General features: G+C 37.0%; 1 protein-coding gene and 1 pseudogene across 1 annotated transcript; both read right to left on the bottom strand.

Moving 5' to 3' along the window:
* Positions 1–1475: 1475 nt before the first annotated feature.
* PTTG1IP (PTTG1 interacting protein) lies at positions 1476–19510 on the bottom strand. Its single transcript, XM_032225315.1, has 7 exons — positions 19283–19510; positions 16535–16590; positions 12823–12931; positions 11742–11847; positions 9263–9328; positions 5089–5135; positions 1476–3054 (listed from the first exon to the last, which is right to left on the bottom strand). Exons 1-7 carry the CDS (start codon positions 19380–19382, stop codon positions 3008–3010), a joined length of 531 nt encoding a protein of 176 aa, XP_032081206.1. The 5' UTR covers positions 19383–19510; the 3' UTR covers positions 1476–3007.
* Positions 19511–20510: 1000 nt separating this feature from the next.
* Positions 20511–21600, bottom strand: part of LOC116514181 — a 64776-nt pseudogene continuing 63686 nt past the window's right edge.

The raw sequence follows: 21600 nt of genomic DNA, 5'->3' as shown, positions 1-21600 counted from the left end.
CATGAAGGGTGGCACTAGTTTTAAAAACCCCATGGTTTATGTGGCTTACCATAATGTGTGAATCCAGCCACCTTTGCCTCTACATGCATGAACTGTTCAGTATGAGTTTCAAAAGTCTTTTGTTCTTTGAAAGTGAAAGCTTTTCCTGCACATACCTTTAAAAAGTAGGAAATAAGATGATCAATATGACAATCCTACTTGAAGCAATAAAATTCTTTCCCTATGGAAAGTTCCCTACAAACTTGCAGATTTATCCCCACAGATTGCAAATGGGAATGAGGTACAATTTATACAGTTCTCTGGATAAATTGGCAGAAGGCATGAGTTAGAGGAATTAGTAATTCTATTAATAGAATTCTATTCTATTAAATTATCCCTCAAAAATGCAGAAATTTCCTTTGCTGAAAATTTGAGAAATAATGAATCTGTAGAAGGTTCACAGAAAATAAACCAAATAAGTAAAGACTTTGCCTATTTTCTTAATTTAACTGGATTTTTTAAAATATGCATTTAAGTTTTCTCATTACCCCTTCTACTTTCTATTAATTGTCAGTATACCATTGTTCTTAGTATTCTTTGCAAATATGGTACTAAGTTGATTTTATGTAAGAAAGTTATTTCCTTAATTTAAGCACAATGGCAAACATATTCACAAGGGGAAAATGTGTTACTTTAGAAGGCATCCAAGTTTCATTAAGTCAAAGTCACTGAAATTTTATTTTATAGTGGCAAGGAAATAGCAAGAAATTAATTCTAAAATCACTGTTTTAATACTTTTTAGTAGCTGATCATTATTTTTCAAGCACCTGCACATGTATAGCATGTTACAATTTTTACACCTTATTCATCAATCCAGAATTCTGATGCAGAATTTATAAAAATTGTTTCTACAGTGTTATTCATATCTCAAGAATTTACCGGTAATGCACATTTTGCTACATCTAGGTGACCTGGAATACCATTAAAATAATTTAAAAATGCAGTTGCTTAAAAGAAATATTTACAATCTGTATATAAGCTGTAGAGTTCCAACAGTAGCCACCCCATCCAGATGTCTTCTATAGAAAATACTTTGACATTTCTGGTCCAAATGGAAGCACAATCAAGGTACAATTAGGAGAATAGTTTTGTAGGATATGTAGGATAATAAAAGAGAGCAGTAACCTACAATGACAGAAGAGGGCACTGATTACCTTTATTAGCAATGGACTAATATTTATGATCACCAAAACCCAGATAATGTTCTCAAAGATCCTTTGAAATCCTTAACATTAATGAAGAACAGATTAATAATTCCAGTCATTAAGATGAATTTTGCATCAAGATTAAGGTATATTTTAAGAGGAATTCCAGTGTTAACTTCTATTAGATAAGTTCATGAAAATGTTTTTAGACTGCCTAATGCTACATTCAAATGCAAGTTCTCATTTTAAGATAAAGAGTTCTAAAGATTAATAGGAAGAGATTTTAAAATGTTATGGTAACTTTTTATTTAGTTAGCCAAATATTTTACATTTTTCACTATTGTTAATCTTAACAAGACAAATGATTTGCATGAAAGTTTTTTGTAATATAGTGTTCTATCTTTTGGAAATATATATATATTCAAGTGGGGAAAGCTCTAGAGAAACCTCACTGTGACTTTTATAAAACAGTCAACTGAAGAGTAAATACATGATTTACATTTTAAAGGAATTATAATTACTGTACAATTGACAACACAATACTTATAGGACTACAGAAGAATACTATATATTTCTGGGCATGTACATTTTATTTAACTGTCTTCAGATGGAAAAAAAATAAGGCTAATGTTGTTCCATATTCTTCAACCAATTCTCTGGTGTTTTATTTTTTTTCCATTCATTTCTCATGTAGGTAAAGAGCTCAAGTAAAATACTCAGGGAAAAAATCTGTAAATTATAAGTACCCCCTTTTTAAAAAAGTTATTTAAATGTTTTTTTCAAAATAGTTGTTTTCCAATTAACATTAAATGCTACAAAATCAATTTTTCTTAGTCTTGATATGACTTGTCAGAAAAAAATAAAAATGTTTACCCTCCAGTGCATAAGATCAAATGTAGAATTGTCTGAAAACAGACTATTGCATCAAGCCGAAAGATTTTATCAATAAGACTTAAGTACATAAACTTACATTGTGGTTATAAAGGACATTTTTTCTGACATTATACAATAAGTTACCATTTGGATACATAAGGATACAATGTGATATAATTATACATTATACAGTTTGGCAAATTTTTATTACAATATTAAAGTAGTTCAAGAAGACTGAATATAGCTGAACCTTTACAGTTTAAATGCATATGGCCAAAGTATAAAGTATAAAGCAGTATCTTATTAATATTCAGTTTAATGACTTCTATGGTAGATTTTAAAGGCACAAAAGAGAAGGACTAAACATATTTTGCAAAGAAATAACAGAATCAATTTATAAAAGTGCAGACCTTTAGAATTCCATGATAACAAAAATATTTTGAAAGCAATTTCTTTCTGGAGTAATTTAGTCACTTTTGCCAGAGAATCTATTAAAGTGTATGATATTTTTGTATAGGAAACCCCTAGGTATATACTAGGATTTTAAAAACCTTATTTCTACTATTAATATTAGAATGTCTCAAACTGTTGGTCACAGAAGAAAAGGAGACAGTATGTGCACCATCCTGTCCCAATTTATCAATAAATTTGGCTTAAGACTTTGCTGGCAATTGAATAATGCACAAAAAGCAAAATATAGTAGCACAAGCATTTGCTTAATAGTTAGGAAAAAAATAACATGAATATATTGCAGCCTCCAGAGTTTTAGAGGTATATTGGTTTGTTCATCAATTTCAGTCTTTGTCACTGTAATTATGGTCAGTTCCATCTTGCATTAAGACCATTTTTCTATTTGCAATTAAGGCATCTAATGTACATATCTTTTTTTCACACCTGTACATTATAGAGACAGCACTGTCAGATGATATTTGAGTATTTCAAAATAAATCTTAGTTATTTTCAAATTTGGCATACGGATTTTCCTCTTTAAACAAACCTGAAAGAAAAAAATACATATTTAGAACATTAAAAATATCAGTGGTATGTGGCAAAGTCTAAAAGGCAGTGGAACAGCCTTATCATGAAGTCCTTCCAGACCCCAAGTGTTTTCATACCCCATTTATTTTAGCTAGAAGCAAGACTTAAAACTTCTTATTGTGCTGGGCATTTTTATGTTATACATGCCAGTTCTTTCTTGGCTTCCAAAATGAAGTCAGGAGACCCATGTAATAAAATCCAGTGTTAAGACTTAAGAGTCTTAAGAGAGCTGAAGAGACGGGTTTCCTCCAAAGGACAAGAAGAAATCTTAAGCTCTGCTTTCTAGCTATTGGCTCCATTCTGATCACTCAAAAGAGGAAACAGGAATTAGTTGTCAATTACTAAAAATGAAGGCCACAGTATGTTATAACTGTCAGAAACAGGATTTAGAGAACCTTAAACAGATACCAGATAGTAGCCAGAAGAGATTAGGAATGTAGATATGGGCATGCAAGGATAGTGAAAGATTGCTGCAGAGGGCCAGCAACCCAATGGTGAAAAGAAGGATGCCTCATAAATTTAACAGAGAGGCAGCACTGAGGACTTGGGACAGATCATGGAATAAGGCACCTATACAAAATCCCACTCTCTTGCTATCAGTAGATCTTTGCCACCACATGAGGTCAGAAGAAAAGACAGCAGTGCATTGGCTGGAATCAATAAACAAGTGATTTTGCTGGGAAAGGAGTAAAGTATGAAGAATTTACAGCAGAAATGCTCTTAAAGATAAAAATAGGACAGAGAAGACAGATTTAAAATTATTAAAGTATTAATTTTAAGTAGAAAGACACAAACTAAAAAACAAAACAAGGTACAGAAATAAGGGACCTCAAAACAGAAAACAGACTAACATGCAAAACAAAGTTATAACATAGATTAAAATTAAGAATATCAAGATAAAATAAGGCCATAGTAATTAGTAGGAAATACATAAAACAAAGTATGAATAAGGTAGAAAAAAATAAAACAAGCAGGTTTCATGTAATTTATGGCATATCTTTTTATTATTGCAATAAACATTTTCCAATGAGAATGGGAGTGTTTTGCTTGAATCTATACTATCCCTGAACCTACAATAGTCAATATTTAATAATTCAGATAGCAGATGTAATGATATGGTACAGTAAGAAAAAAGAAATTGCTCAACATCTTCAAATTAGCAACTTGTTTTTCAACAATTGTTAACATTTATTACAGTTAAGATATTTGTATCTACTGTGTAAAAATGTTTTCGCAAGTATATGCATTTTCAGTTGCAAAGAAATTATCACATATTTTATAATTCTGAATATCAGCTAATATGTATATGAAATATGTTATACATTCTTTAGATAAGACACTAAACAACACTTCAAAGTCCATATCACAATCACTGAAAGACAAATATTGAAACCAGTCAGTATACACCATTCTTACTATGTCAAATAACAATGTAATTGTTTTCCTCCACCCCTTTCAAATTCAACTTTAGAGGAATCAAGAAGTATCAGTCATGAAAGGAAAAATATACTCCTGAAAACTATTTTGGGGCTTTATACCCAGATCCCACCAATATGTTAAGCAACATTGTTTGTAACAAAAATATCATGATATAAGATAGTTTACGGTAAAAGTAAAGGTTCTCTTCGCACATATGTGCTAGTCGTTCCCAATTCTAGGGGGCAGTGCTCATCCCCATTTCAAAGGCAAAGAGCCAGCACTGTCCTAAGACATCTCCGTGGTCATGTGGCTGGCATGACTAAACATCGAAGGCACACGGAATGCTGTTACCTTCCCTACAAAGGTGGTTCCTATTTTTCTACTTGCATTTTTATGAGCTTTCAAACTGCTAGGTTGGCAGAAGCTGGGACAAGTAATGGGATCTCACTCCATTATGTGGCACTAGGGATTCGCACTACCGAACTGCCGACCTTTCTGATTGACAAGCTCAGCGGCTTAGCCACTGAGCCACCAGTCTTTACATTAAAAAGATATAAAATATAGTATACATTACCATATTTTTTCCGGATTTCATCATGTCTAGTTTTCATCTCTGCTCTCCTGTAGGAAAGATCAAGCATGTTATTTTATGGAAGAAAGAGGAGGAAGTCCAAATGAATTACCCTTTATCTAGCAAATAACAAAAATAAATAAATAAAAGTATAATGTGTTAGAATTATAACATAGTCTGGACAATTACCAGAAAACCTCTCCACATGCTAGTGACAGAGGGAAACATGTTCCAGTCAAGCATCAAAATAATGTAATGAAAACTGTCGGGTAAGTATATATAATGCAGCGATTTTCCAAAAGTTTCATTTAATCTGATCAGCACAAAACTACTTCCACAATTTCAGTCCAAATATGTTTTGTTAGTTGACAATGTTCCTCCAGGCCTTCCCGTCCTCTACCATTCTCTGGAGTCCATTTAAGCTGTCCAAATAAAAAAGCTGTCCATTTAAAAAAGTCGAAATATAGACTATCCTATAATGCCTGTTCTAAACATTTTACATTCGGTACATCCCTAATATTAAATTTAAAAAAATAACACATTCATGTCCAAATCATTTAAAAAAGATAGAACTGAGACTGTTCTATACTGAGAACATGAAGGGGGCAAGAACTGAGGTGAGACAGAGATGTAAATAAAGCTAACCATTTATTTCTAACATTGCACTAACAGTGCAACAGCTCAGTGACAGGCAACAGCTGATCGCCCTTCTGACAGCTCCTTTTATACTAGACGGGACAACCAATCAGGTTTGAGCTCAGCTCCCAGTAGGAGAGCGGACCAGAGTGAGAACTTGGAACACAACAGAGACTTACCTATATTAAGATAATTTCCCCTAAAAGATATATTTGGAAAATGAGGCGCTTTATACCCAGCTTACAGATCTAATAATTTTAAAGTTCAGGAATACTTTGAATAATGTAGAATCCTTTATGCAAGAATTTTGCTTTTTAAAAAAACCTTCACATTTTCAAACTTTCTATTCATTACTATTGTTAGGAATATAATCTAACGGTTGGGTTGGCAATATGTAAATCATGTAACAATGCTATACCTGTTTCCATACCCATGGATAGCCACTCTTACTTTCACCAGAATAACAAAGCGCTCATAAAACAATTTGGCATTACTACAAATGAGGCATCTGCTATTGTTCAGCAGTGCCCCACCTGTAGCCAGCAGGCAAACCCCCTCCCGATGGGAGTTAAACCCCAGGGGGACAGAGTGTTGCTAAATTTGGCAAGTGCATGTTACCCATTTGCCCCTTGGAAATATTTACATGTTTCCATTGATACGTATTCAGGCTATATTATGGCATCCCCACAAAGGGGTGAAGCCACCAAACATGTTATTAATCATTGTATTCGGACCTTTGCATCGTTGGGACGCCCAAAAGAATTAAAAACAGCCTTTGCTGCCTTTTGTAACCAATGGGGCATTGTGCATAAATTTGGCATTCCTTATAACAGCCAGGTTCAGGCGTTGGCTGAGCGCGCCAACCAGACATTAAAACATGCCCTGGACAGATATATTGGCAATAGGGGAAAATGCCCCCTGGCCTCCCAGCAGTGCAACACACCGGCAGCCCACCATCCTCGGCAGCGACTCGTCATTTTGCAGCTCCACCTACTGCAGACACCTTTTGTCCACCTGTCTACTATCGCTGCTTGCCTCACTTGACGTGGCGAGGACCTGCTGACCTGATTACCTGGAAAAGGAGCTACGCTGCAATCCAGCTAAAAGACAAAGTTCTTTGGATTCCAGGACGGCACGTAAGACCATATTTGCCAAAACCACCTATACAACCACCTACACAAACACAGAAGCAGCCTGACCATGACCAACCAGCAGGAACCACAGCTTGAGGCTGTCTCTGTCTCTGACCTGGAAAACAGAGCAGAGCACCCTCCACCTTACACTCCCCCGACCGGCTGCTCCGTCTTTCGCCGCAGATCCCCCTACTATGTGTTTGGTTGAATGCTACCTGTTGTCATTATTTGAACCAGTCCGGACACATTGAAACCAGTGTGGACATATTACATGATACCGTTCAAGCGGTTAGACAAACATACAAAGCCTTGGATTCCTGGTGGGATTGGATGACCTCTTGGTTACCTAATTTTATCTGGTTGGGAAATGTTTCCAAGACCGTTATAACCCTTGTTGCTTTGCTGATACTGTTGTGTTGCTGTATTCAATGTTTACCCTCTTTATTAACTATGTGTAAGAATATACTCTCTAGCTTGGCTCCACAGAACATTCACATTGTCAACCACATGGAGTTACATGAACAGTCAACCCCTTCATGGGGAAAGACCCCTTCCGCATGCCCAGCGATGAAGAAGGAGACGCTGCTTTTTAAAAAAACAAAAACATTCCGGGTGTGTGTGTGCAGGGCAGTTTCTGCTGTCTGAAACACACATACACAGGGATGCAAAAACATCGCACCAGAAACATCTTTCCGGCCTAAACGGGCCAGGACTCACTATGCAGCCTCATGTAACATGAACTATGTGAGCCAGCTACTCCCACACATGACCTTTCCTCTCCCAATGCCATGCAGCTTGTAACTTTCTACTCCCCCTTTGCCCACCCTTTGCCATGATGTGATTTTCTATTGGTTTATGTGTAGAATGCTGTGATTAGCCCTGTCAGATGAAGAGGGAAAGTCTTTTTGACAAAAAGAAAATAAAAAAGTAGGAGATGTTGTAATATGGTTCCTTGTGTAGGTGTGTGTCCTCCATGGCCTAGTTCATATTAAGGCCTGCAGAGTCACGCTGAATCACACAGGAGAAAACAAACTCCTAGAAAGCCATAACAACCTGATAGTGAATAACATAACATTCTGAGATGTGCTCTACCATTGACGTCCAGGATTTGACCATATATAGAGAGAACTTTCCTGAAGCAGTAGATTAGAAATTGTACTTTTACAGGCTGTTTTTTATCACATGTTATTGCTCCTCCTGCCTTTGTCCTGTCTCAATAAAAGGGGCTCTCAGGTTCCCATCTGGGTCGCTCCATCCCGAGAAAATTTGTCTCCTGTCTTTTCTCAACATTGGCTTCATGGGCGAACAGCGGAAACTTCACATTAAATCATGCTGTAAAATGTGATTGGTTGCTGTTTCCTCAATCGGCCATAAGATGGAGCTAGAATCACTATTAGATGCTGATCTGGTCTGAGTGTTTGGAAGCTGGCTGTTAGAGGTGCCATAAAGTGATCAGCGTGAGCTATTGTAAGTTTTGCAACTGCTAGCAAACTTTGTGTACCTGACTGTTTGTATGATTATGGACTATGTTATTTGGATTATCCCTTAACTGAAAGACATTGATGACTGACTGTCTTAACCGTGTCTGACTGTTTGATGGACTCTGATACCTCTATTTCCACGAAAGTAAAATCCTATTTAAACTGCAGTGTCTCTGTATGCTGGTTTGTGTGTTCTCCAACACAACTCTCACAACGCTTCCCTGAACGCACTTGCTCTTCCAACGCGGAGCTTACCTAACAACTATATAGGTGTAAAAAGATCTAGGAATGACACTGATAATTCTGACAGATTTTACAGATATATTACCATGCACATATGCAGTTAATCTAGTATGGAATTTTCATATAATTCATCATATATGGGCACACTGGACTCCTACAATGAGATCTTAAACATCTGTGCTTAGTGTTCTACGCAGACATCTTCCAGAATGGTAAACAGTGGGATAAAGGCAGGGACATCAGCAATTACTGGGAAGGTAGACAGGGTAAAAATCAGGGAAAGGGTGAGTAGGTGAATCATGCTTGGATTCAAATGAAACTGCAGCTATGGGAAGGAAAATGGTGAGAAAATTGGCAGGCAGACTGGGGCACAGGAGGAGTGGAGTAATGGAAAAGTAGAGGAGGGAAAACCACCCTGGATTTTGTCTTATCAGAAATTGTTACAAGTTTTGCTTTTGTCAAATGGGAAACAGTTTGGACAAACATTCAATCACGGTAAGTTTGCTTCACTCACAAGGAAAAACACATTTCCTTTTTTGTGCACACTCCTATTTATCATATCTGTGCAAAATTTCAAGAAAACATCCAATTGTGAAGCAAGCTTTATTTCATGATTTGCATGAAATGACCTAAAGACCAGAAAAAGCAAGCCTGACTGGCATCCATAAACTAAAAAGAACGCACCTTTCTTCCTGCCGAACTCTCCTTTGCTCTCTTTCCCTGGAAGCCTTTTCATCCTCTTTATCAGTCCTGTTTAAATTAAGGTTGCAAACAGATTGGAATATGTCATTATTCCGTATTACGAACTCATCAAACCATTAAAAAAATTAACCAAAAATAGACTCCCATTAGGGCATCCAGGTAAGATTCTATGGCTGATTAAATGTCTCTGAAGGAATGGAAAGGGCACTGAGGAGGTGAGTGGCACCAGTGGTGACTTCTGGCTGGCAACATATTTGGAAACACTTTCTTAATCACTTTCAGATACAATAAATTTACAGTTGAAAAAGTCTTTGAAATCAGCAGGACAAAGAAAACAGCCACCTACTGAGCCAGCATTCCTTCCAAATTACAGAAAATAAAGCAAAAAGGGAAATAATATTTTAAACACTTTAAAACAAAGCAAAAATATTTTGATTAAGAGAGAGAGGAATGAATAAAGGGAATGGTAGGGTACAAATGTAAAAAGATTAATATTCTGATTAAAGTGCTTTTGGTGCTATTTGAAATTGATTAAATAAATAGACCAGATCTCCCATATGTTTGTGGGAATGAAAATTGTTCAACATCAAAAATAAAAGGCAGTGGAATTTACGAAACATGATGATAAGTGTAATGTGAGATCAATTGTGCCATTTAAAAATAGACAAAAATAGACTGAACTAAAACCTTAAGGATATAGATATGTTGGATTGAAGCTATTTGCATGGGACCAACACTGACAAAGGGAATTTATGTTCCAAATAAGTCTAAAATCACATTTTATAAAGGACTTACGGACAAACCAGGGGTCAGCAACCTTAAACATTCAGAGAGCCATTTGGACCCGTTTCCCACAGAAAAGAAAACACTGGGAGTCACAAAACCCTTCCGATGCCTGACAATTTCTGTAGTGGCCACAAAACTAGCATATGTAATTGAATTAAATATTCTGTTTTCTTCTGAAACTTTTATTTTCTTGGATTTATCCATGGTTGGCCTACCGAGTAGAAAAGCTCAATAAATTGTGTGCCTGCAGGTGTCACACATTGGCGGTTGTGACGCATATTTTGAGTGATAGGGAGCCGCAGCAGAGTGATGAAAGAACCACATGTGGCTCCAGAGCGGCAGGTTGCTGACCCCTGGGATAAACTAACCGACTTACCATATGAAAGCTGGTTTTTAATGGGAGATTGGAACGGTGTAATGTGTCCACAAAAAGATTGATTTTTTTGAGAAAGATATTAAAATGACACAAGGTAAATTATCAAGAGTTCTTTTAAAAAAAAAATATGGACAACTTAGAATTGCGGATGCATGGAGATACAAAAATGGTGGTGCAAAAAAATATACTTATTTTTGTTCAAATATGTACAGTGTAGGTAGTCTTAAACTTACAACAGTTCATTTAGTTACCGTTCAAAGTTACAATGGTGCTGAAAAAAGTGACATGAGTATTTTTCACACTCACGAAAGTTGCAGCATCCCTATGGTCACATGATCAAAATTCATATGGTTCATATTTATGACCACTGCAATGTCCTTGGGTCATGTGATCAGCTTTTGCGACCTTCTGACAAGCAGAGTCAATGGGGAAGCTAGAGTCACTGAACAACAGTGTGACTAACAACTGCCGTGATTCACTTAACAACTGAGGCACGAAAGGTCATAAAATGGAGCAAAATGAACAACAAATGTTTCACTTAGCAACATAACTTTTGAGCTCAATTGTGATCATAACTCAAGGACAACCTGTAGATCTTTTTCAAGAATTTAAGAATTTGGCAGTGGAGATACCGCCAAAGACCTTTTCAGGCAGAACCCAGAGCCTTCAGCACTTAAAAAATCAGTTCTTTCAAAGGGAGGTTAAATGAAACATTGTTTTAGAAAGCAGCTGTAATGGATGATTGAAAAAAGTTTAAAAAATATTTAATAATCTTAATAAAGGTACAGACATGAAGACGGTTCGGGGCACAAGTACAGCTTTTATGAGGGGACAAAAAAAGCAGCTCTCCCAAAAAAGAGACAAGGAAAAAAAAGCAATTTTAGATAATAATCTTAGAGAATAAATTATAAATTTTATCTACTTCTTTATAACTTAAGGGGGATCCACAGTGGTTAAAATGCAGCATTGGAGACTGACTCTGTCCACTGCCAGATGTTTGATCCTGACTAGCTTAAGGTTGGCTGAGTCTTCGGTCCCTCTGGGGTCAGTAAAATGAGGACCCAGATTATTCCGGGCAATAGCTGACTCTGTAAACTGCTTAGAGGGGGCTGTAAAGCACTGTGAAGCAGTATGTAAGTCTAAGTTCTATTGCCATTTTTCATTTGTCTCTTTTTTTTACTCATTACTCCTCTTTCAAAATTTCTATTTTTATTCTTTTAAAAAAAACTTTAATAAAAAGTATAGTAAAACATATTGCTATTTTAATATAAAATTCTCCCAAAATCATTTGATACTTGCTTTTTGTTCTTTTTTTTTCTGCAGCAGAAACAGCAACAGATGAAAATTGTGAGAAGGATTATTCCTCCCACTACAGACATGGCAATGATTAGTGCTTCAAAATTCACTGAAATATTTAAACACAAAAAAGTTAGTGTGGAAACTAACTGCCAAAGAAATATTCATTTAGTCAATTTAGAGCCCTAATTGTTTATTTAAAAAGACAAATTATTTCAAGCAAAGATTGAAAGCTTGTATCTTGAGGAATCTATATTAGAGAAGTTTCATACAAATGAGTTATAAGGAGGCAAATTAAAGCCCCCTGCAGAAAAAGAATTGAATATATTTAGTGGCAGCTGATTTTCCCCCATCCAAATTTTAATTCTCATAGTCATGAATGTAAAATTTGAAATGGGGGGGGGGGGAATCAGCTACCACTAAGATTCCCCCCCCCATTTTTTAAACTCTCATAGACATGAATATGAACTTTCAAAATCAGAAGCTGCATATTTTCTAGTTACCAAATGATGCAGTCAAACAGAGAATGATACGGTGCAATTGTTTCAATTCATTAATTAGATTTTTATCCAGCCTGTATTATTTTATAAATAATCCAAGGTGGCGAACATACCTAATAATCCTTCCTCCTATTTTCTCCATTATAGCAACCCCGTGAGATGGGTTAAACATGTGAGAGTGGTCCAAAGTCATCCAGCTGGCTTTCATGCCTTAGGCAGGACAACAACTCAGTTGCCTGGTTTCTAGGCCAGTACTTTAACCACTACACCAGACTGATCATGTTTGCAATTCCTTATACAATCACCACAGGCTTAATATTTATATTGATTAGTGATTGATAAATTTTTAATCCATTAAATATTTGTATGATACAACTGGGAGATGCTGATACTAAAAGAGGTTTTGTCCTATCATCTTGAAACCCATGGAAATTTGAACTGTACAGTTAGAAAGAAACTGGAAGCTTCTGTTAAGAAGTTAATCCTACAAGACTTTACAGTAATATGAAATATTTGCAGGAGGAAATTGTCTGAAACATAACATGCTAATGACAACTAAAAGAAAATTTATTGAGTGAACTTACCCCAACATACACCCCAGCGTGCAGAGCTCAGCTGACAAACAGAACTTGGAGGGAGGATATTTCGAACAGGATACTCCACACATTTTTTGCTGCTGCTGCACCATAAACACTGGAAGAAAAAAATGTGATTAAATAACACAAGTTAAAAGAGAGATTGCAGAAGTCAATAAATGAATCTACTTTATTATGCATTACAAAAAAAAATTTTGGGAGGGGGTGTTGTTTCTGTCACATGCTTGAAGTAGCATGCGAGTCAAAGAGTAATAAAAATAAACAGTATAATAATATTTATATCAATACGATAACGAATCACAATTGTCATCACCATAGTATGGCATTTAGGCTATTTATTAAACCAATTCAGCAATGCTTCTTATCAAAATGCTGAATTTAGCACATATTATGCCAAGGGTATTAAAGAAAAATATCCAAATCAGAATTTTAAAGAAAAAAGGAGCACACAAGTGGTCATTTCAAAAAACATTATGCCTTTACTATTATGAAAAAGGTACAGAAATTTATAAATCAGAACATTTGCAAAGTAAAGAACAGAAAAGCAAATAGGTAAAAAACTTGCAAACAGCACTTAAACCGTTTTGATATAAACCCTCTGGATAAGCAGGATTTCTGTTAATCAGTACGAGTATTTTGTGTCCATGGAGTACACAGAGTCCAATTAAGTTCCAGAACTGAATAATACTTTTGTCCTAATCTGTCATCAAGGGCTTTAGAAATGCTTGATTTAAGAACTTTAACTTGCAAACATACATACAGGCAGGCTTAACTGACAAATGAGTTAATTAAAAAGTGAGCTTTGTCAATGATTGTTAGCTAAAATTTTAAGCAGAGCATTTCTCAATTTCCAGCAGGAATTTTGTTCAATCTTTGCCCCATGCTTTACAAACGTTAAGCCGCACTAGATACTGCACATCCTGTTTTCCGATATTCATCGACAGCTTTTCCACCATTGATTTTCCGGTAGTTGCAATAACTGCCATCTGTTTAAAGAATAATCTGTTCCCAAAATAAGCTGTCACTATTCGAAATACACTGATTCAAAGTTACATATTTTCCATATTTCCTGTATCATGCAGATTGCATTACTTTCCTAATGGAAACTGAAGCTTTTCATATTATGCTAATGTATACAACAGTATATTATTTGACCATTATAATTTGCATGTTCTCATATAAGATTAGAGATTCTTCAGCTTTACACATTTCTTTGTCGGAAACAGTATTTGTTGTGCTCACTCTGTAAAGCAATATAGACTATAAAATTAACTTCTTTGCAGTGATTTGTAGTCATTTTATCCACTTTGTCTCCATCATGCATTTAATGGATTAATGAGGGGAATGCTGTCTGTTATATGTAAATATCCTTCGGATTTTGTTTGCATGCAAAGCAACATTGTGCACATGTATAAAATAGCCAATTGAACTTTATGCACGTGTAACATGGCAAAGTGTCTGCCCAATGGATCTGCTAAACTGAGTTGCAGTGCAGGCGACCATAGGAAACAAAATAATTGCTGAAGAAACTATTTTACAACTCCTATCCTTCATAATGCCTTATGAAATGTTAATTTTGTACAGGAGGCTTCTCTGCTCCTGTCAAACAACAAAACTATAATATTGATTATCTGGTAGTATGGAACTTAATTTGGATTTTAAAGTATTGTTAACTTTATACATTTCAAAAAATTATCCATTTCCATTTCAAAAGTGTGAAAAAGTAGTTTAGTTCATTTTTCCAAACAATTAAAAACAATAAAACTTATTTTTCACAATTGTAAACATGTTCTTTCCTCTAGTATTTGTTTCATATAAATTTTTTAACAAGTTGATGATCTTCATTTTTCATGTTTTTGCTTTACTGTAATACATAATCATCTTTTATGCCATTTTCCTCTTTAACTAGCTTCTCTCTGAATAAAGTACTTTCTGTTCTCTTTTATAGGACAGTGTCTCTCTTTCACACTACTAAGATGCCACATGTCATCCATCTGACTCTTTCCCATTCCGATGTCTTGCATTTTTTTGCCACCCTTCCAACTAAGACAAAATGTTATTTAAGTTTACTCATTCTCTCAGTTCCCCATTTTTAACTTTGTCTTTCGCACTAATGCCTAGAAATGGATTTCCAGAGTATCAGCTAAAAGCAATTATGAGACAATTACAGGCAAACAGCAGGCTTGAAAGAATGAAACCTTCCGAAAACATTAATTCTAGACAAATCATGCAACAGGACGCTAATAGACGATTTAGTTTCAGACTACAAATTCTGTAAATTCCAACCAGATGGGAACCAAAATTCAGACCTGATGTATCCTGTGCCATGCCAAACATTTCTACCACCTACAATGTATACAAGGTTGTGAAGAATGGATGCTATAATTTATTCTCCCTTCTGATGATTATCACAAAACAGCAGCAAGAACAAGGTATGCTTCTTAAATGCGCTGGTTCTTACTCTGTTCATCTGAAAAGAAGATAACTTCACCAGTGCAGCTCATATTCTGCAGAGCAGAGCAGGAGACTCTTTGGGCCCATTAGTAATTAACAGCTCAAGTATTGAAACATTCAGTGCCCAATTCTCAGAATAAAGCCCAATGGGGACAATTTCAAAGTTAGAATACATAGACCTGCAATATAAATGTAGTTAGGCTAATATTATTCAGTAAGATTACTTTTGCACCATCTTGGTTTGCACTTTTAGAAATCCTTTTTAAGTAGAAAGGTAGCATAAAGATAAATAAGAAATAAAACATGTAATTCGCTTTCTTTTGTATGACAAACTTTTTTTTAAACAATAGCCAATCCATTGTGCAAACAGATATAGAGTAGACATTTTAGGGCTGAGCAGCACATCACCATTTTATGACTCACACTATTAAATTATTTGTAACCTCAAGGCATTCTTGGAAATTATGATGATAATGGAAGCTAGAGTTTTTTATCCTGTTGTTGTTTTAATAAGTATTAGCAATTGCAAAAAGTCAGATGGAATAGAGAATTCATCTAGCACCAAGGAAGATATCTGCAAGTACATTGATATCCCCAGGCATCATACTGAGTAATTTGATGTTACAAAACTAAATTGTATTCATTAGTAATATACCATTTCCGTATAATTAACATATAACTTTCGAGAACAAATAAAACTGTTTATTCCTTCCTCACTCTTCAGCATTAGCTTAGGTTTGATCATTATATGATTCAAAATGTTTCTAACAGAATTTAGCAACTATTTAAAAAAGGGTTTGAATAAGTTTTTCAGAGCATTATAACAGTACAAGAAACGAAATTGCAGCATTTTCTTGAAATTCCACAACATATTTTTAAACAAGCAAGATAAATATATATAAACAATTCTGCTTGAAAATTAAGATGTTTTTCTACTACATTATCATTCTTAATCTTAAATAAAATATATATAGATATAGTCACCTGGTTCTATTTTAACAGCCAACTATCTACAGTCATGTGATATCCTAATCAGGAAGCTGGGTAAATATGTACATATATCCTATACGCATGCAGAAATCATTTTTATGACACTAGGTATGGTACTTTATAACACCGGAACTTGTTATATAAATCAGAATATCTGAACAGCTCTAAATTAGAATGCTCTTGAAATCACTGCATGAAGCAAGTGTAGATCAGGATTTTATTTAGAGAACAGCTGTTTACTAATTGTGTTACTTACTGTGACATTTTTCAGGCATTCTTCACAAGTTTTATTTGTGTACTTCTGGCACCCCACTGTGAAAAAATAAGTTAATAATTAAGTTAATATGTTCATTTTTCCCAATTTATCTCCTGACTTTGTTTTGTTTTACAATGAGACATAAATCTGGATCCTTAGTGATTGAATGCCCACAATTAAAGCTATTTGTTTGAAATAATACTTAATTCTTGTTTGGAGAGATAACAGTAAGTCAACATACAACACATTGTTTTATACCTTAAAGCTGGGGTGTTAAACTCAAGGCCTGGGGGCCACCTTGGAAACAGCAAAGAACCAGTCTGCAGGGCCTCTGCCAGTGAAAATGGAGCTCGTGAGAGCGACCCTCCCAAGCTTCATTTTCACTGGCAGAGGGCTGCAGGAGGCCGTTGCAGCCGAAAATGTAGTTGAGGTTTGAGGTTTTATTCAACTTGTATGCCGCCCTATTCCCGAGGGACTCAGGGCGGCTAACAAAACCGAAGGGAAGGGGAACAATACAAAAAGGAAAGGAAACAAAAACAAACAACAATACAAAACCAATTTAAAGGGTCTCAACAAGCACACCAATTTGAGTGGGGATGGAACTCAGCAGCCCCAGGCCTGCTGGAACAGCCAGGTCTTAACGGCTTTACGGAAAGCCTGAAGGGTAATGAGGGTCCAAATCTCCACGGGGAGATCGTTCCAGAGGGCCGGAGCAGCCACAGAGAAGGCCCTCCTCCGGGTAGTTGACAGCCGGCATTGGCCAGCAGATGGAATTCGGAGGAGGCCTAGGCTGTGGCATCTAATGGGTCTCTGGGAGGTAATCGGCAGGAGGCAGTCTCTCAAGTACCCAGGTCCAATACCATGTAGGGCTTTATAAGTGACGACTAGCACCTTGAAGTGTATCCGGAGACCAATAGGCAACCAGTGCAGCTTGTGGAGGATAGGTGTAATGTGGGTGTACCGAGGCACACCCACAATCGCTCTCGCAGCCCCCCCAAGGTCAAACACAATCCCGATGCGGCCCTCAATGAAATTGAGTTTGATACCGTGCCTTAAAAGCAGCTATTAAGCTTCTCTTCTACAAAAGCAGCAGTGTTTTTTCCATTTATGTCCGATTCTCACAGACTTCCTGGAGAAGTCCCTCCAGTTTTCTTAGCAACAATCAGAGCGATATTTTGCTGTTCCTCCTTCCTAGGACTCAGAGAAAATGACTAGCCCAAGATCATGGAGTTTGCTTTGTGCTTAAGGCAGGTCTAGGGCTAGAACTCATGGTCCCCTGGTTTCTACCCTTAACCTTACACCAAGCTGACTCTGAAACTGCCTTACACAATTCTTAACAAGTTATATGTACTTTGTTCAAGTATAAGAACATTTGTTTTAGAATCAAGGCTTTCACATAATGCTTTAGCATTCGGGAAGTTACATATACTATCAGGACAGACATTTCATTTACATATAATACTGATACTGATATGGATACAATACAATCCTGCTTTATACAAATTAAATGTGTTAAACTCAAATGCCAGAGTCCAAGGAATGCAGACCAACGGGATTAGAAGTAAATTATTATACCAGTGCTATATCCCAATTTGAAAGCCACTTTTGTATGGGCACCAGGCTAGAATCCAGAAACTGTTTGTTCTAATCCCACCTGAGGCATGAAGTCAGCTGGGTGACTTTGGGCCAGTCACTCAGCCCTAGGAAACTGGCAATGACAACCACTTTCAAAAACACTTTACAAAGAAAGCAGAGACTTGTACAGGCAGTCACCAGGAAGCAACATTGATTCAAAGGCATACAAAGAGGCATGAATACACAATTCCCTTTTTGGATTGGGTAGATCAGTGGTCACCAACCTTTTTGGTACCAGGGACCCATTTTGTGGAAGACAATTTTTACATGAACCAGGAGGGGAGGATGATTTTGGTTTCACTCACTCACCCAACGTTCACTTCCAGTTGTGTGGCCAGATCCTAGTACGCCATGGGGGGCAGGGGGGGAAACCTCTAGAGCTATCAACTTAAGCCATCTCAGATTGCATTCCTTAGATCCAGTGAGTTCTGGGAAGTATAAATTCAGTTTTAATTACAGTTGAAGTATTAATCGGTATAAAGCAAGATACTTTGAAGCAAGATACTTTGCATCTCCTATACAATGGGAAAATGGGTACTGTGTTTTTAGAATGCTGTTTGTTATGGGTCACTTTCATAGTATTTTGAATTTTAAACATTGAAAAAGGGAAAGACAACGTTGAATACAGTAAAAATAAAGTTTTAAATCAATTCAGTTGTTATGTAACCGAATAACCACCAATGCTCTGGAGTACAAAGATGCAGCTTTGCAGATGCTGACAAACCGCACCTCCCATGAATTCCAAATTACGAGGCACGCTGAGAGCTTTTTAGTTCAACATCTGCAGAGTCACAGGCTGTTGTCCACTCTTGAGTTACAGGTTTCTTTCTCGCCATTTTCTCACCCAGACACCCGTATTACAGCAAGCACAGGGATCCGGAGACCAGACCACAAGGCTGGCGGTTCTACTCTACTCCCCTCTCCCCCATTCTCCAAAGTACACCCAGCTGCTCTCTTTGCTTTTTAAACTCGGGACTCAAAGCCGAAGAGAAGAAAAAGCCGAAGCGGCGGCTCAAAGGAGCCTCGCAACTGCTCCGACGACATTCCCAAACAATCCCCACCGTAGCCTCTATACCGCCCATGTCCCATAGCAGCTCCAGAGTCTCTTCTTACTTTCTTGGCCAGCGGCCGCCAGAGTGCCCAGGGCCACGGTATTCAGAGTCCAGAGGAACAGCGGGAAGCCCAGCAGATACAAGCGGCGCAAGAAACCCATGGCGACTGAAACAAGTAAAGGCAGCCTTCGTTCGCCCTCTCCGAGCCTCTTCGGCTCCGCTCGCCCTGATTTTTCAAGACCGGAAAACAGCCCCGGGAGAGAGGCGTCCGGGCCCGCCCATCGCCGTGCACGCGCACTATTTTGTTAACGGGAGCACGCCGTGGGCGGGACTAAGCCGCTCCCGAAGAGGCCGCCCTACACGGTGCGCGCTCCCGAAGCAAAGTGGGCGGCTCCGTATTTAGGGTAACGCTTGGCCCAGCTGAATGCTTCTGTTTCTTTGGTGTCCGCGGCTACCCCACAAAACTATTAAAGCACTCATTTTATGTTTAGCGTAATTTATAAATTCAGCCATTATGGTTTGTGAGCCATAGTTTATAGCAAAGTTTATATTCCCCAGGTTACTATGGCTTGCTCAACAAACCCGAGTAAATGTATAACATGGCTGCAGTGTGTTAAAGACACACAAATCTTCATCCTATGTCCAACATGTAGGAACTCTGGCTCTCCAGCTCAACTCATTGAGTACTGTATTCGCAAACCAGATTGCCTTTTTGGAAAACATGAAAAGGTGGAATGGTGTAATTCAGGTTGAAGCCCAATCTCATTTGGAAAGTACATTATGTGGTTGGAATTTGATTCCAGTCTAGTATAATCGCCAAGGATTGTATAAGAAAAATATTAAGAGTTCTACAGGATGCCATGTTGCCTTAATCTCTTGGAGGTAAGGTGGAATATAATAAGGAACAAAATGGGTCAAAAATTATGCTTTGTCCATTTTTGTTCCTTATTTGTTTGTTTGTTTGTTTATTTAAGTCTTCACCTTTGCATGAATAAGAATAAGAAACTATCATAAAAAATGAATTTGGAGAAAAAGAGAACAGAATAAGATAGGGAAAAAGCTGGAAGTCCATCCTGTCGCCATATCTGTTTGTATTTACCAAACAAATTTGTAAGTGGCAGGATTTGGAGAAATGGTAGCTGAAACCAAAATCTGAGATTTTTGGCTAAACAATTAAAATATAAAAACACTCCTTTTAATAAAAGTTATAAAAAAAATCTAAAAGTTCATTATGAAAATAAAAAGTGAAAATTTGCTTGAATATTAAATATTAATGTTCATGTTCATACTTAGTAAGTTGGAGAACTTTGATTCTGTTGTATGAATGGCTGATAACCTCCTTTTCTGCTGAGAACAACAACAACAACAAAAAGTACAGTGACAAAAAAAGCCCATACAATTTTATAAACAGAAGTACCAATGATTTAAGTCAGAATGTTGGAAGAATGGATATTATTGAACTGTTTATTACTGTCTTTATTAAAGCTGCCTCTCTTTATCTGCCTCTGAGCCAAGTATTTTTGGTTCGCTTTCTGTTCTATAAGTCTGTAGACATTCTGAGTCATCTAGGTCATGGTTATCCCAAAGGTGCTTTTTCCAGAAGGCAACTGGACTTTCTTGTTTTCCCTTTTGAAGGTGTTTTGCTTCTCATCCAAAAAGCTTCTTCAGCTCTGACAGGATAGTGGGGAATGGAAGGGTTTATATTTCTTGCAGACAGCTAGTCATTTGCATCCTTTTAGAGGGTCCTTGAAGCATTTGGAGGTTTATCTGTGTCCTCAGGGTCACCAGAATAATGCTCCTGGTTCCTGTAGTCTGCAATCCCCCCACCCCTGAAAGCCTATCCCAACCCCACACCAAAGGGTGTTCATCACAAATTGTATGGCTAAAAGTCTGCTCTATACTAAAAGTCTGTTTCTGTTCTATACTGGCTTATAGTTGTTATAACCAATGTGAGGGGCAGACATGTTCATGTTCTTTTCTTGTGAGCCTCGGGGCACTTTATGATGAGCAGCCAATACAGAATCCAGAATATGGAACTTACTTGAACATAGCAATGAGGAGATTGAGGAGGAGAATGTTGGTGAAGAGTAGGTAGAGGCAAAGCAAAATTACTGTCAGCCATTCTGGAAAAATGGGCTTCTTGTTGGCTTCTCTGCTCTCTGGACGTTTGGGCTTGTATGGATCAGTCCCATTTGGGCTGCATTGATCAAAGTTGAAATTCACTTCTGTTAGAAAACATAGCAAAGCCAACAAGCACTGGGTGTTACAGCAATTTGAGAAAGGTCATCTAATTCCCTGATGCACGATAAGTAACATACTGTATTGCCATACAAACAATAGACATTTATCATTATGAAGGCTTTAAAAAAAGTTTTTAAT

Source organism: Thamnophis elegans, chromosome 10 (genome assembly GCF_009769535.1).
Source record: "Thamnophis elegans isolate rThaEle1 chromosome 10, rThaEle1.pri, whole genome shotgun sequence".
Taxonomy (NCBI): domain Eukaryota; kingdom Metazoa; phylum Chordata; class Lepidosauria; order Squamata; family Colubridae; genus Thamnophis; species Thamnophis elegans.
The sequence above is the reverse complement of the archived record's forward strand: the minus strand, read 5'-3'. Positions and strand labels throughout refer to the sequence as shown.